At 39.5% G+C, this 11,278-nt stretch overlaps 1 protein-coding gene across 4 annotated transcripts in view; it reads left to right on the forward strand.

Moving 5' to 3' along the window:
- Positions 1-4,828, forward strand: part of LOC103458972 (protein phosphatase 1 regulatory subunit 37) — a 40,485-nt gene extending 35,657 nt beyond the window's left edge. For all 4 annotated transcript variants that reach the window (XM_008400134.3, XM_081603210.1, XM_008400131.3 and 1 more), the window contains one exon: positions 4,232-4,828. In XM_008400134.3, coding sequence (XP_008398356.2) covers positions 4,232-4,339 — 108 coding nt within the window. In that variant the 3' untranslated portion in view covers positions 4,340-4,828. The remainder of the gene's footprint in view (positions 1-4,231) is intronic.
- The last annotated feature ends 6,450 nt before the right edge of the window (positions 4,829-11,278 follow it).

Genomic DNA, 11,278 nt, shown 5'->3' on the forward strand with positions numbered 1-11,278 from the left:
CAGTTTGCACCAACTGTCCACTTACCTGTAATTGCAAGGTTTTATTTAAAAACTCAGAAAAAGAAGAGAAAACACAGAATCAACGAGTGTTAACACACATCAAGATTTAAAGGACATGTTTTGATAATCAGTCTCAACAAAACAATTTTAAAAAAATAAAAGAAAAATACAGAGGATACGCAGCACGCATGGCGCTCGACTGGCGTCTGAGGTGTCATTTACATACATTAGCATATAAAGTAATTGGCACAGATGCCAGGAAGCAGCAGCAAACAGATTAATTGTCATCGAGCAGTCGTGGTGACATCGTTAAAAATGAGCTGCTTTTAAGGCTCCAATTATCAGAGAATTTCTAAACTCATCTTTTTTTATCATCACCGTGCTCTCTCTAACACACACACACACACACATACAGAGAGACTATCAGTCTCATAAGAATTTGTGGATGTTTGAAACATGGCTGCTCTTGTTCGCTATGTGATGACGAGTTTTCACAGACAGGAAGAAGAATCGGTTTCTTCTCGGCTCTCAGGTTCTGCGTTTCTGCTGTTTGGCTGTAAGCAGAGAGGAGCTGCAGCTGCAGCTGAGCTTTTCCTCCCACAAGAGCAGAGAGGGGAGGGGAACGTAAAAGTTTAGTCTCTTCATCAAACTCACACAAATCCACCTTAAAAGTTCCTGAAACCTTTCTCGATTTGAAACAGTCACCTGAACTGTCAGTTTGCTTCAAAATACTCTTCTGTTCCTCTTAAAGAACAAAATCAAGATTTCTGAGGGAGCTATTTATAAAATGAGAACTATCTACACAGAACAATATCAACCCAGCAGGAGATTTCTTGTTGAACCACTTTCAGCTGCAGTAACCTAATTACCTACATTTTATCAGACTGTAACATCTGCCAACTTTTTTTTTTTTTTTCATATCATTGAGGTTTAAAAATATTTATTTCTGCACAGCTCCATCACAGAATTCAACCAAGTTGGGAGCTGAACTTTGACTAGGCCATTTCAACGTTCTGTTGTAGATTCGCTGGTGTTTGCCAGTTCATGACAGTTTGGGCCAAACTGTCAGCCCAGGCTGCTTTTAGTCATGTTGCCAGAGAGGAGAAGCTTTGTCTTTAAATCCTCCCAAATAAACTGTACTTACTTTTTATTCCACTTGTCCTTTAAATAACAAGATATTAATAGAGTAATGTCTGTAAAGTCTGAAAATGAGCTTGTTTTGCAGATGTTTGCTGCTGTGGAAGAAGGCTGAGTGAAAGGTGTTTGAATTTTCAATGTTTTGAATAAAATTTTACAAAAACAAAACCATATTTCGGGGGAACTTGATGGAGAAATTCAGCAGTGTTACAATCTGAGGAGTGCGGTGGTTGATGGGCCTAACCAGATGATTCAGATGTGTTTATTTGTAAAACATGAACTCAACTGAAACACAGTCGAAAGAATTAATAAATAATAATAACAATAAAACTCCATCATGGAATGAAGCAAACAATATGTATTTGTTCAGGGAGGAAGACAGAATTAATCACCTCAACAGATTAAAATATGCTCCAAGTTTGGCAAAACTGGTTTATACAAAACAAAAACTGCAGCATCTGTGTGCATAGACAATCTTAACATGTAAAAAATAAAAGCAATAAAAAAGTTATTTATATTTGTAGTTTAAGCATTTAGCTTGAATCGCAGCAGTTTTTCAATTTCCAGTGAGAGAGCCACAGTGGGACCCTGACCCTCTGCTTTGGCAACATTAATGCGTTTAGTCTGTATTGATTTTCTAATTCAGGCCAGCAGAAGGCTGTTGTCTTCATCAGCTGAGGAGCTGAACAAACACAGAGTCTGTCTGTGGCACCGAGCCAGAGGGAAACTACCCATCTGAGGTCTCCTCCTCTGCTCCGCCTGTAAACAGCTCAGATTCTGGTTCTGTGTGCTTAACGTGTCGATTGTTCCACCTGCTGACCCAGAGCAACAGAAAAACTGTTGACAGCAGGAGAGAGTGTGTCTGGTTGCAAAACTTATGTCAATTCTCTACGACTCTGGATTTTCAAGAATCTTGATTTCTGTGCAAATCCAAATAGCTTTAAATACACATCCATTTATCTGTTTAACCATTTTTGCAGCACTCTGGTGATTATTTCTGCTTATTAGCTAAACACGGTGTAGTAAATCTATAGGAATGCTTTTCCCAAAGTGAGGTAACCGAGTTACTGAGCCTCCATTTAGATTTTTCCTTCCTATACCTGATGGTCTGTTTAGAAACACACTGACAACCAATCAGAAACAACAGAACAAGGTGTGAGCAGAGCAGCTGAAACCCACTGACTAAACACTGACGGACCATAATGACTGATTAGGGTCAGGTGTGATGATCAATAAATGAGTGCATTCACTGAATTAATGCCACAAAGGATATTTAAATTTAGAAATACGTGATTTTCCGTTGATAGACCCTTAAGTACTCGTCGTGTTGTTGTTGTTCAGAGGAAAAGTCACAGGAACAGACCAAGATCCAGCCTCAGTGTGTGTCTCTGTGTGTGAGCCCAGGACTGTGTGTGTGTGTGTGTTCCTGGACCTCCTCTGACCTGTTTGGCTGCAGGGCTTGGCATCCCTCTAAGCAGAAGGAGGTGACTGTGAACTCTGACCCCCTCCAACGCCTCCACCTACGCACACACACACACAAATTAACACAGACTTCTACCGGCAGAAGGTTGCGTCTCTGTTCTCCACATGCCCGCCTCTCACCCATCCACCCTCCGCCTTCTTCCACATCCTCCACCTACCCTCTATGCTGGCAGAGCCTTGTGAGCGTGTGTGTGCGTGTGCGTGTGTGCGTGTGTGTGTGAGCGTCAGGTTGGCTGCTGCGTGGTGAGCGTGCCCTCTGTCATTCACGCAGAGCCGCCCTGTCCAACTGTCACTTCCTGACAGGCTGATAATCAATCTCTTTATTAACTGCTCTGCTGCAGACCACCGCCACGGTGGAGGAGAGGCGGGAGGGGGGGGCGGGGGGGGAGTTTGGGATAGGCAGGAGTCAAACCTCTGCTTTGCTCCAGGATGTTGATTTACGTAAGAAAACCCTTATTTTGAAAGGCTAAGTTTAGATTAAAACCTGTTCAAATCAGTAAATCTATAATTTAACGTTTCTGCTCTGCTCCTCATCTTTTGGTGGTTTTTATAATTTCTTCACATCGTCTTGATTAGTTTTCCATGCGTTCTTCTCTTCAATGGCTTTTTATTTGAATCCTTTTCATTTGAATAGATACAAACATTTCTGTGCAAATGTGAAAAGAACAGATACAATTGTTGCAGGCCTTTATGAGTGAATGCCAGCAAACAGTCATGTTCTGATTTAACTTAAGTTGGCTTGAAAGCTGAAGAACATAGAAGGTAAATGCTGCCTGAATTTACATACAGTTACACAGGAGAAATTCCCAGAAGTTAAGCCACATATTGCTGACAATATAACATAAAGTTTAGCTTTTTTTTTATTCTGACTTTTTTGCTTTATAGAAAAGAAATGTTTATCTTTAGCATAACTTTGGGGAAAAAAAATCAGCCTTTTACATTTAAAGTAAATACAAATATTCAACATCTAGTTTTCCATTGAGGATAAGAATTTTATTATTCAAACCAGTTGATGTTTTTATTTTTTTTACATCTCCTGATTTACATAAAGAAGAGATTTCTTAAGTCTAATTGTACTAATGGAAAAAAGTTTTGTTCCAAAATGTTTTCTAGACATTAGAAATTAGAATTATATCCTATTTTATGTCCAGCACAACACATGTATTATACAGTAACATTTGATATCAGAGAAATCACATAATTTTTGTCTTTAAAAAGAAAGCTTTTAGCTTTCTTTGAGCTAATAAAAGTGATTCATTATTTTAAACCACTTTCCTGATATTATAGACTGAAATCAGGCATTTCTAACAAAACGTCGTTCATTGAAATAAATCGTTTCAGTTGACAGAATCACTTCATCATAGTTCAGCTGCTCATTTAGATAAGAATATCCTCTGAAATGGATTTTCTTTTGAGCTTTATCTTCAACATAGTTTTAATAAAAGTCTAATAAATTCTAGTGAAAAACAGACACTTTCAATTGGACAGACAGAATGTTAAAAGAGCAAAAGAACATCTTCCCTATTGACCTGACTCTTTACTCCTAAAACTATCAGCACGGCGCCTCTATTTAAACCAGTACCGACTGTGTTGTTTTCCTGTTGACCACCAGGATGAGTTTCTGACAGAGACTCAGAAGAGGCTCCAGGCAGAGATCACCCAGCGCTGCAACGCCAACGCCAGCCGGCTCCAGAGAGAGAGAGAGATGAACATGGAATGATGCTCTAGAGTCTAAAACATCTGACTTGTGCATGTATGAGTATAATAACTCCTCTAAAAGTAACGAGCCATTCAACACATACAGATACTACTCATATGTGGATGGGCTGGAAAATAGAAGAATTTGCCCAATTATACTTGTCTTTTCTGCGTGATACATTCTGGTTCACAGACACGCTCAGATTTAATGTCTACTCAGCTAAACTGTAGTATTCCTAAAAGTCAGCATGCATGATCCAGTTGTTGTTTTCCATAGTTTGGTCTGAAACGTAGGAATCAGGGCGAAACGTAAGATGTTTTTACTGAAAGGTAACCTGAGAAGGATCTACTGTTTGTTCATCTCAAAACAGCTGCATTTAGACCGAACAGTGGACTCAAAATGACTCCTTCCAATAATCTGACGGGAAAACTGATGTTACAAAACATAAAATATAAATGTAAAAATATACTTGTAAATTTGGATGAATCATTAAAAACTTTGACAAAAGTTTTTCACTTCTTTTCTGCTCATTTGTTCTTCCATCATAGACTGGTGATTATTTCAAAATGTCTGCCACGGCTGCAGATCATACCCAGGATCAGTGCCTGTTCCTGTGACGTGACTCGTCATTCCAACAGTTTGTCATTGCTTTTCATATATCCTCTCATTGGGAATTGGCGCCCCCCTGTGTTACGGAGTATAAGTGCACTAAGAAAGGATAGCTTCACCACTGTTGGCTAATTAAGCTCGAGTTGGTGCCTTAAATAAAAAAGCCTTTTTTTTCTTCCTTTTTCTAATTTAATCTAGAATGTTTGAGCTTATTGTGGCTGAATCTGTCATTCTTGGCAAATCAGAGTATTCACCAGGGAATCATCAAAAAAATTTATTCTAAAAAAAATTGTCTCCATTAATGGTTCCTGTATTTTAATTTAAATTTGGCCATCAAAAATAAAAAACTTTCTCATGGTTCCTGTTAAACAGCTCATAAAATGGCACTTAAGGTGTCTACATATTTGCTTTGTGTGTGTGTAAACATGACAATGTTTTCTATTAGATTTCCTCCATCTTTGTATCGTAGGTCATGTCTTTCTCCATTATTATATCTTCCAAACACCTATGTAATCACACGTGAATGTCAATAAGGTGATCAGGTTGCCTGTGTCACACTTGCCGTGGTCTTAAGGCTGCAGAACAGATGACCGACCGAGAGGATCTACGAACTTCACACCTAAACATGAATACATTCTCACTCTCCTCCCACATGACACTCCACTGCCCTCCCAAACCAGAGTGGGAGGTGGAACCTTCCCAACATCCCTCTCCTCCTGCCAGTCTGACCCCAGAGCTGGTTGCTCAGTCCAAACCCTCCCTGAAGCCTGCGGGGCCTGAACCCGGTCCAACCTGATCCTGGGAGATTATCAGCATTTGTGGTAAGACTCCTTCATCATCATAAAGGGATATGAAGACTTCCACAAATAAAGTTCCTGTGATCACACAAGTCTGAGGTTTTTAAATGCCGTAGAGTTCTGCTAATTCCAGACAAGTTAAAACATGTTAAAATAAAAATGCATTAAACAGTAACTAAATGGAAACGTTGCAGAAGAAGTAGACACTCCATTTAAAGAGGCCAGTGAGAATTATAAATTTTTCCTGGAAGGAGATTTTTCAAAAGTTTCCTTCAGATTTTTTAAAACCTAACTCGTGCTGCTTAATAATGTTTTTCTTTTTTTTCTTTAAAAACTCGTAGCAACTTTAACTGAAGTCCAGACACAGATATATATTTCTGATAAATAAAGCAGTTTTTCTGGATGCTTATAAAGAGGCTTCAGTTTATTGTCTAGCTTAGAGGAGTCTATAAGGCGGCAAGCCATTTGTGTATATAATTCAGATCCTTGATGTCAGGTTTTGTTCTCCTCTAGTGTTTCAAGAATACTAGGATTCGCTATAGTTGACTTATATTTCACCAATTTGGTACAAAAATTGTACAGTTAAAAGAGGTAAAACATATAGTGAGTCTACAAGGGCATCTAGTTGACTAATGAGTTATTTTATTGTCCTTTTTAGGTGAATACATAATGAATACAGTCAATAATGTCAACTTGTGTGACCAAGTCATCAATTGGACTAATTATTCAGAATATTTAAAAGTCTTGCTAGTACTATAATTGCAGAATTTTGTAGCAAATTTAAGTTCTGTATCGAGTCAACTTGTACGTCAACGTGTTAAAATTGTGCGACTGAAAGTTAAACTAGTAGAGAAAAAGAACACCTTATTATGGTAAGGGTATTGAATAAATACGTTTAGGACTTGCCATATTTTCTCCATCCAGTCTGACCAGTGACGTTTTGAACATCCGGACCGTGTGACCGTGGTACAGACATGAAGTCGCTGCCTACACCGAGTGCAGTGAAATGTTTCTGTGTGACACAGACTGCGGCTCAGATGTGATCCCAGCATGCAGGAAGGGAAGGTGAAGTTTTCCTGACAGTCGGATCAGTAATCGCTCATCACCATCTGATATTCTGCCTCAACAATCAGGCAGGACAGTCATGTAGTTTACTAATGAACAATGTTTGAACCAAACATCCCCCTCGACACATCATCCATCCATCACACACACACACACACACACAGATATGTGAGCATCCTGCTTTTACTGGGCTGCTGGAGGTGTTTCCAGCTCTTTGATGAGTTTCTGGCTGCAGCGCTCAGCCTCCCTGCTGAATGTGTGGCTGCTTCTCCGCCTTACTCCTCCTCTTTGTCTTTCCCCCTTGTCAACACAATCCCTCCATCCATCCGTCCTGAGGCAGGGGCTCGGCAGGGGCCAATCCGCCCCTCAAAGCGTCCTCTGGGTGCTCACACACTTGTCTTTGGGCAGCAGTGAAGACCTTTGATTTATTACATTCGTTCTCCAAACTCACAGCTTGGATCTGTGTTCTCAGCGGGTTCAAAACTTTACTGTCACATGAAGGGGCAAACTAAACACCAGAAACCAGAAAGTGAATAGAAACTTAAAGCAAGGTGACGGCGCTGCAAGATCCTGAAGTTAATTCTCACCAATAGGTTGTCTTTTTTATTCCGTGTTGCAGATTAAATCATGTGTAGGATGCTCTTCTTGTTTACTGGTTTGTTTTGTTGATGTTCCACAACGAACATCAAACATTTAGATGTCGTCAGATGGAACAATTCGGTGTCAATGTCAACGGCAATTTATTTATAAAGCGCCTGACAAACAGCTATTAACCGCAGCAAAAAAAATGATGTACAGTATTCTTGAAACAGCTGATAAAAACACATAGAAATGAAACACAATCAATTAAACAGACAGGACAGGTTGGCTACAATGTCAAGCCTTATGTAAATGCCAAAAAATGAACATGCGTTTTAATGAGTTATTTCAAGTGTTTAAGATTATGGGCAGATCTAATGTTGAAGGGTAAGTTATACTGCAAATTAGGAGCAGTGACAGCAAATGTCCTATCTAATATTAGAAGATATTTACTAGTAAATAAGTTTTTCAGTCAAATAGCTAAAAGATGAGCACAAAAGGAGTTAGATGAAAAGGGTTTAAAGTAAAATTAATGGTTAAAAATGACGGTACAGGACAGACAAAGCTGAGTTGGTGTTAATATGCTGTCAGGTAATTTAAAGTTTGATTGATGTGATTCAAAACATACAAGAGCTCTGAAACAGTTTGCACACTCATTGAATTTTCTGGTTTTTACTGGCTTTTACTGACTGGCCTGCTTTTCCTTCAGCAGTGGAGTCTCGTGCACAAAGGTACCTGAAGTTGGGTGCAATATTTATTGTTTTCTTGGGAAAACTGCATGTGCTAGTTTCAGGTTTTCCTTAAAACTGCAAGTGTTTCTTGACTAATGGACAAATCTTTTGACTCCATCAAAGGAAAAAATGATCCAACCTGGTTTATGGTAAAATGATGTTTGTTCTATTTGATTGTGGCTTCAACAGTTCTCACTGGAGTGTCCAGAAATTTAGATATGCAGCTGGAGAAATTTCCATTAGAATATTTAGACTTTTTTTTTTTTCTTCTCCCTGTGAAGGTCTCTGACTCCATCTTTATAATTGCTCATCATTTTTGTTTCAATTTTGAGGGAAAACAATATTTTGAGCAGGAAAAACAAAAGATTACTTTCGCAAAAAACTTTCCAGAAATCATGATGACGTTAAACAGCCACTAAGATGTGACTCAGGTTAACCCAGAGGCCTGCTGGGCTAGTGGGACATAGAACCATCAACCTGTAACGATGGAGCTGACTGCTTCTCTTCCTGTTGGCCTGCTTGTAGGAGTAACACCTGGCCACTCATTAACCAGAAAAATCAGGAGTGAAGAAGAGCAGGGCAGGAATCCCTGCAGGCACCTTGTTACTTTGCCAACCTTCAAGAAACAGCTGACAGGAGAGGAAGTTAGAGAAGAGCAGAGCTACAGCCGATTTAAGTTTTTACCGAGCTAAAGATTGAGCTGGACAGAGCCTGACTGCCAGAGAGCTGTAAAGACTCAACAGTCTCAAAGGGAAGAAGTGTTTTATCTTTAAGGATTAAGATCTGATTTTAATCCAGCTGCCTGTGATCGTTGATACTGCAGCAGCAGAGTGTATGATGGATTTTAGTGCTCAGATTGGGGTCACCATTTGAGGTTGTTCAAATTAATTGTTAGTTTATGAAAAAAATAACTCATGGGTTCAGTCTTAATTAATGATAATTTTACAGCTACGTAGAGTCATGAGTCCCTTTTGCTACAAGCAAAAACACAAACTGATGAGTCAAAACTACTCCAACATGGATTGGAACATGATAAAGTGATTAGATTTTAAACCAGAATTTGGATCTGAATTTTTAAACCTAGTATTGTGTTTCGTCTCATGAGCTTGTTGTATGTTCCTGTTCTGTCTTTACATAAATATTAACAAGGAATATTCAGCCTACTCCTATGTTTACATAAGAGCAGTGCAAAAATACCTTTTTCTACTTTTATTATAGTTCAAGATATGTTTATTTGAATATATGGTATTTACTTTTTTAACAGAATAATTGTCCCTGCTCTGGTAAGCTCTTATTTATTTTTCCTGTTGTTCGTTTGATGCTATTTTCTTTGTATGGAAATAAGTTGGAATCAGATGAACAGCCTGGTTTTTCCTGACGGGACCTGTAGTCTATTTTTGCCCTCAGTGTTGCTCATTCAGTCATGAACACAGATATTTTACATATAATAATCTAGGACCTGTAAGACAAACTCTATCTTCAGATCAAATGTTTTGATAATTTGGCATGAGAAAAGAGGGAGTGTGTGACAGACAACATTCTGATTTCCACTGACCACTAGCGGAACAAGTCAGCGTCGGACCGAGGGGCGGGGCCAATTACCGGGCCCCTAACGAATCAGCGGGCCCCTTACTGCTGGAAACTGTTGAGCGGAGGGTGTGGGGGGGGGTTGCCGTGTTTCCCTTTTGATTATTACCCAGGAAGCATTTCGGCTAAACCGTGAGTATAACAGCCATTGGGTCTGACTAGTATATATTCCATTGGGGAAGGTAAGTTTAACAATAAGTATACCTTTCTCAACAGGCGAGGGCGCACTTTCTCTGTCTATAATCAGACATTTAAGTGACTTGAAACCATTCCTCCCTCTCTGGCACCTCCAAACCCAGGCCCCCCATCTGGCCCGACTCGGGGGGGCAGCCACCCCCATAGCCCTCCCCATAGCCCCACGCCTGCCACTGACCCTAAAACGTTCTTATTTAATGATTCTGGAAGCCAAACTGGATGAGTATTGGTACAAAACTTAAATCATGTGCTCAACAATAGAGGAAACAACATGATGTTCAGGAACAAAGCTCTTGTTACAACTGCAGGCCGACTGTTTCTAAGCAACAAACACATCTTTCTTGTGCAAGTGTGTATGTAGGTGTTGGTATGTTTCCAGTCTGAGCTCAGGGATGTTACTCATTGGATTGGTTGCTATTCGGAAACAGAAACCAGCATAAGTGAGGCTGGATTCAGTCCAACTGAGGAAAATGGGATGTAAATGATCTGATGAAAACAAAAAAAAAACAAACAAACTGGGATTTCAAACATCACAGAGACAAATCTACAAAGAGTTTACCCGGTTTTCCCAGTTTGATCTTCTCCTGAGAAGACACCGTCATAAACCCAACACCCAACAAATGATCTGAGACTGACACCTAGTGGTGCGAGAGGGTCATTAAATAAGCAGAGTTTCAGCTCTGAACATGCAGTCGCTTTTGATTATTGGAAATAAAATGGCAAAAAGAAATACCCTCAGATCTGATTAGTGTGAAAAATTGTAAAGTGCAAAGAAAAGTTTCAAGCTTAAATGTCTTTTGAGATTTTGACGTATTTCGGATGGTTCAAGCTTGGACTAAATGTTTATATTAACATTACAAGTAGCTCAAGAAGAATGTTAAAATCAGTCAGTGAGTCAAATCCCCGTAGTGGACATACAGAATAAATCTGGTCAATTCAAACATTAAATTTGTTTCATCAGTTACGTTTGAAGAAGGGACACATCTAAAGCATCCATTAGACTGTATAGATACCGGCAGGAGGAAGATGAGAGAACCCTTTCAGACCATATCTTTTCCAGGGATCTCCATTATTATTATTATTTTTTATCAAGATAATAGAATATTAAGCAATTTCCCCTTGGGGATCAATAAAGCATATTCTATTCTATTCACACAGGTTCTGTGGCAGCAGAACAAGCCCTCATCACCGTGTCTCCACCACTGTGCTTGGCAGTTTGGCAGGTGGTAGCAGGTGTTTGTTGTGACACGCCAAACATTTTAAAGGTGCTGAATTGGCTCCCTGGCTGTAAATGACCATACATGACCTCAGCAAAGGTCATGTATGGTGTGTTGTTTGCAACAAACACGTATTTTACAGGAACAAGTTGATGAGAGAGACTCATGAAGCCGTTCAAA

This window comes from Poecilia reticulata, chromosome 22 (genome assembly GCF_904066995.2).
Source record: "Poecilia reticulata chromosome 22, P_reticulata-male-v2, whole genome shotgun sequence".
Taxonomy (NCBI): domain Eukaryota; kingdom Metazoa; phylum Chordata; class Actinopteri; order Cyprinodontiformes; family Poeciliidae; genus Poecilia; species Poecilia reticulata.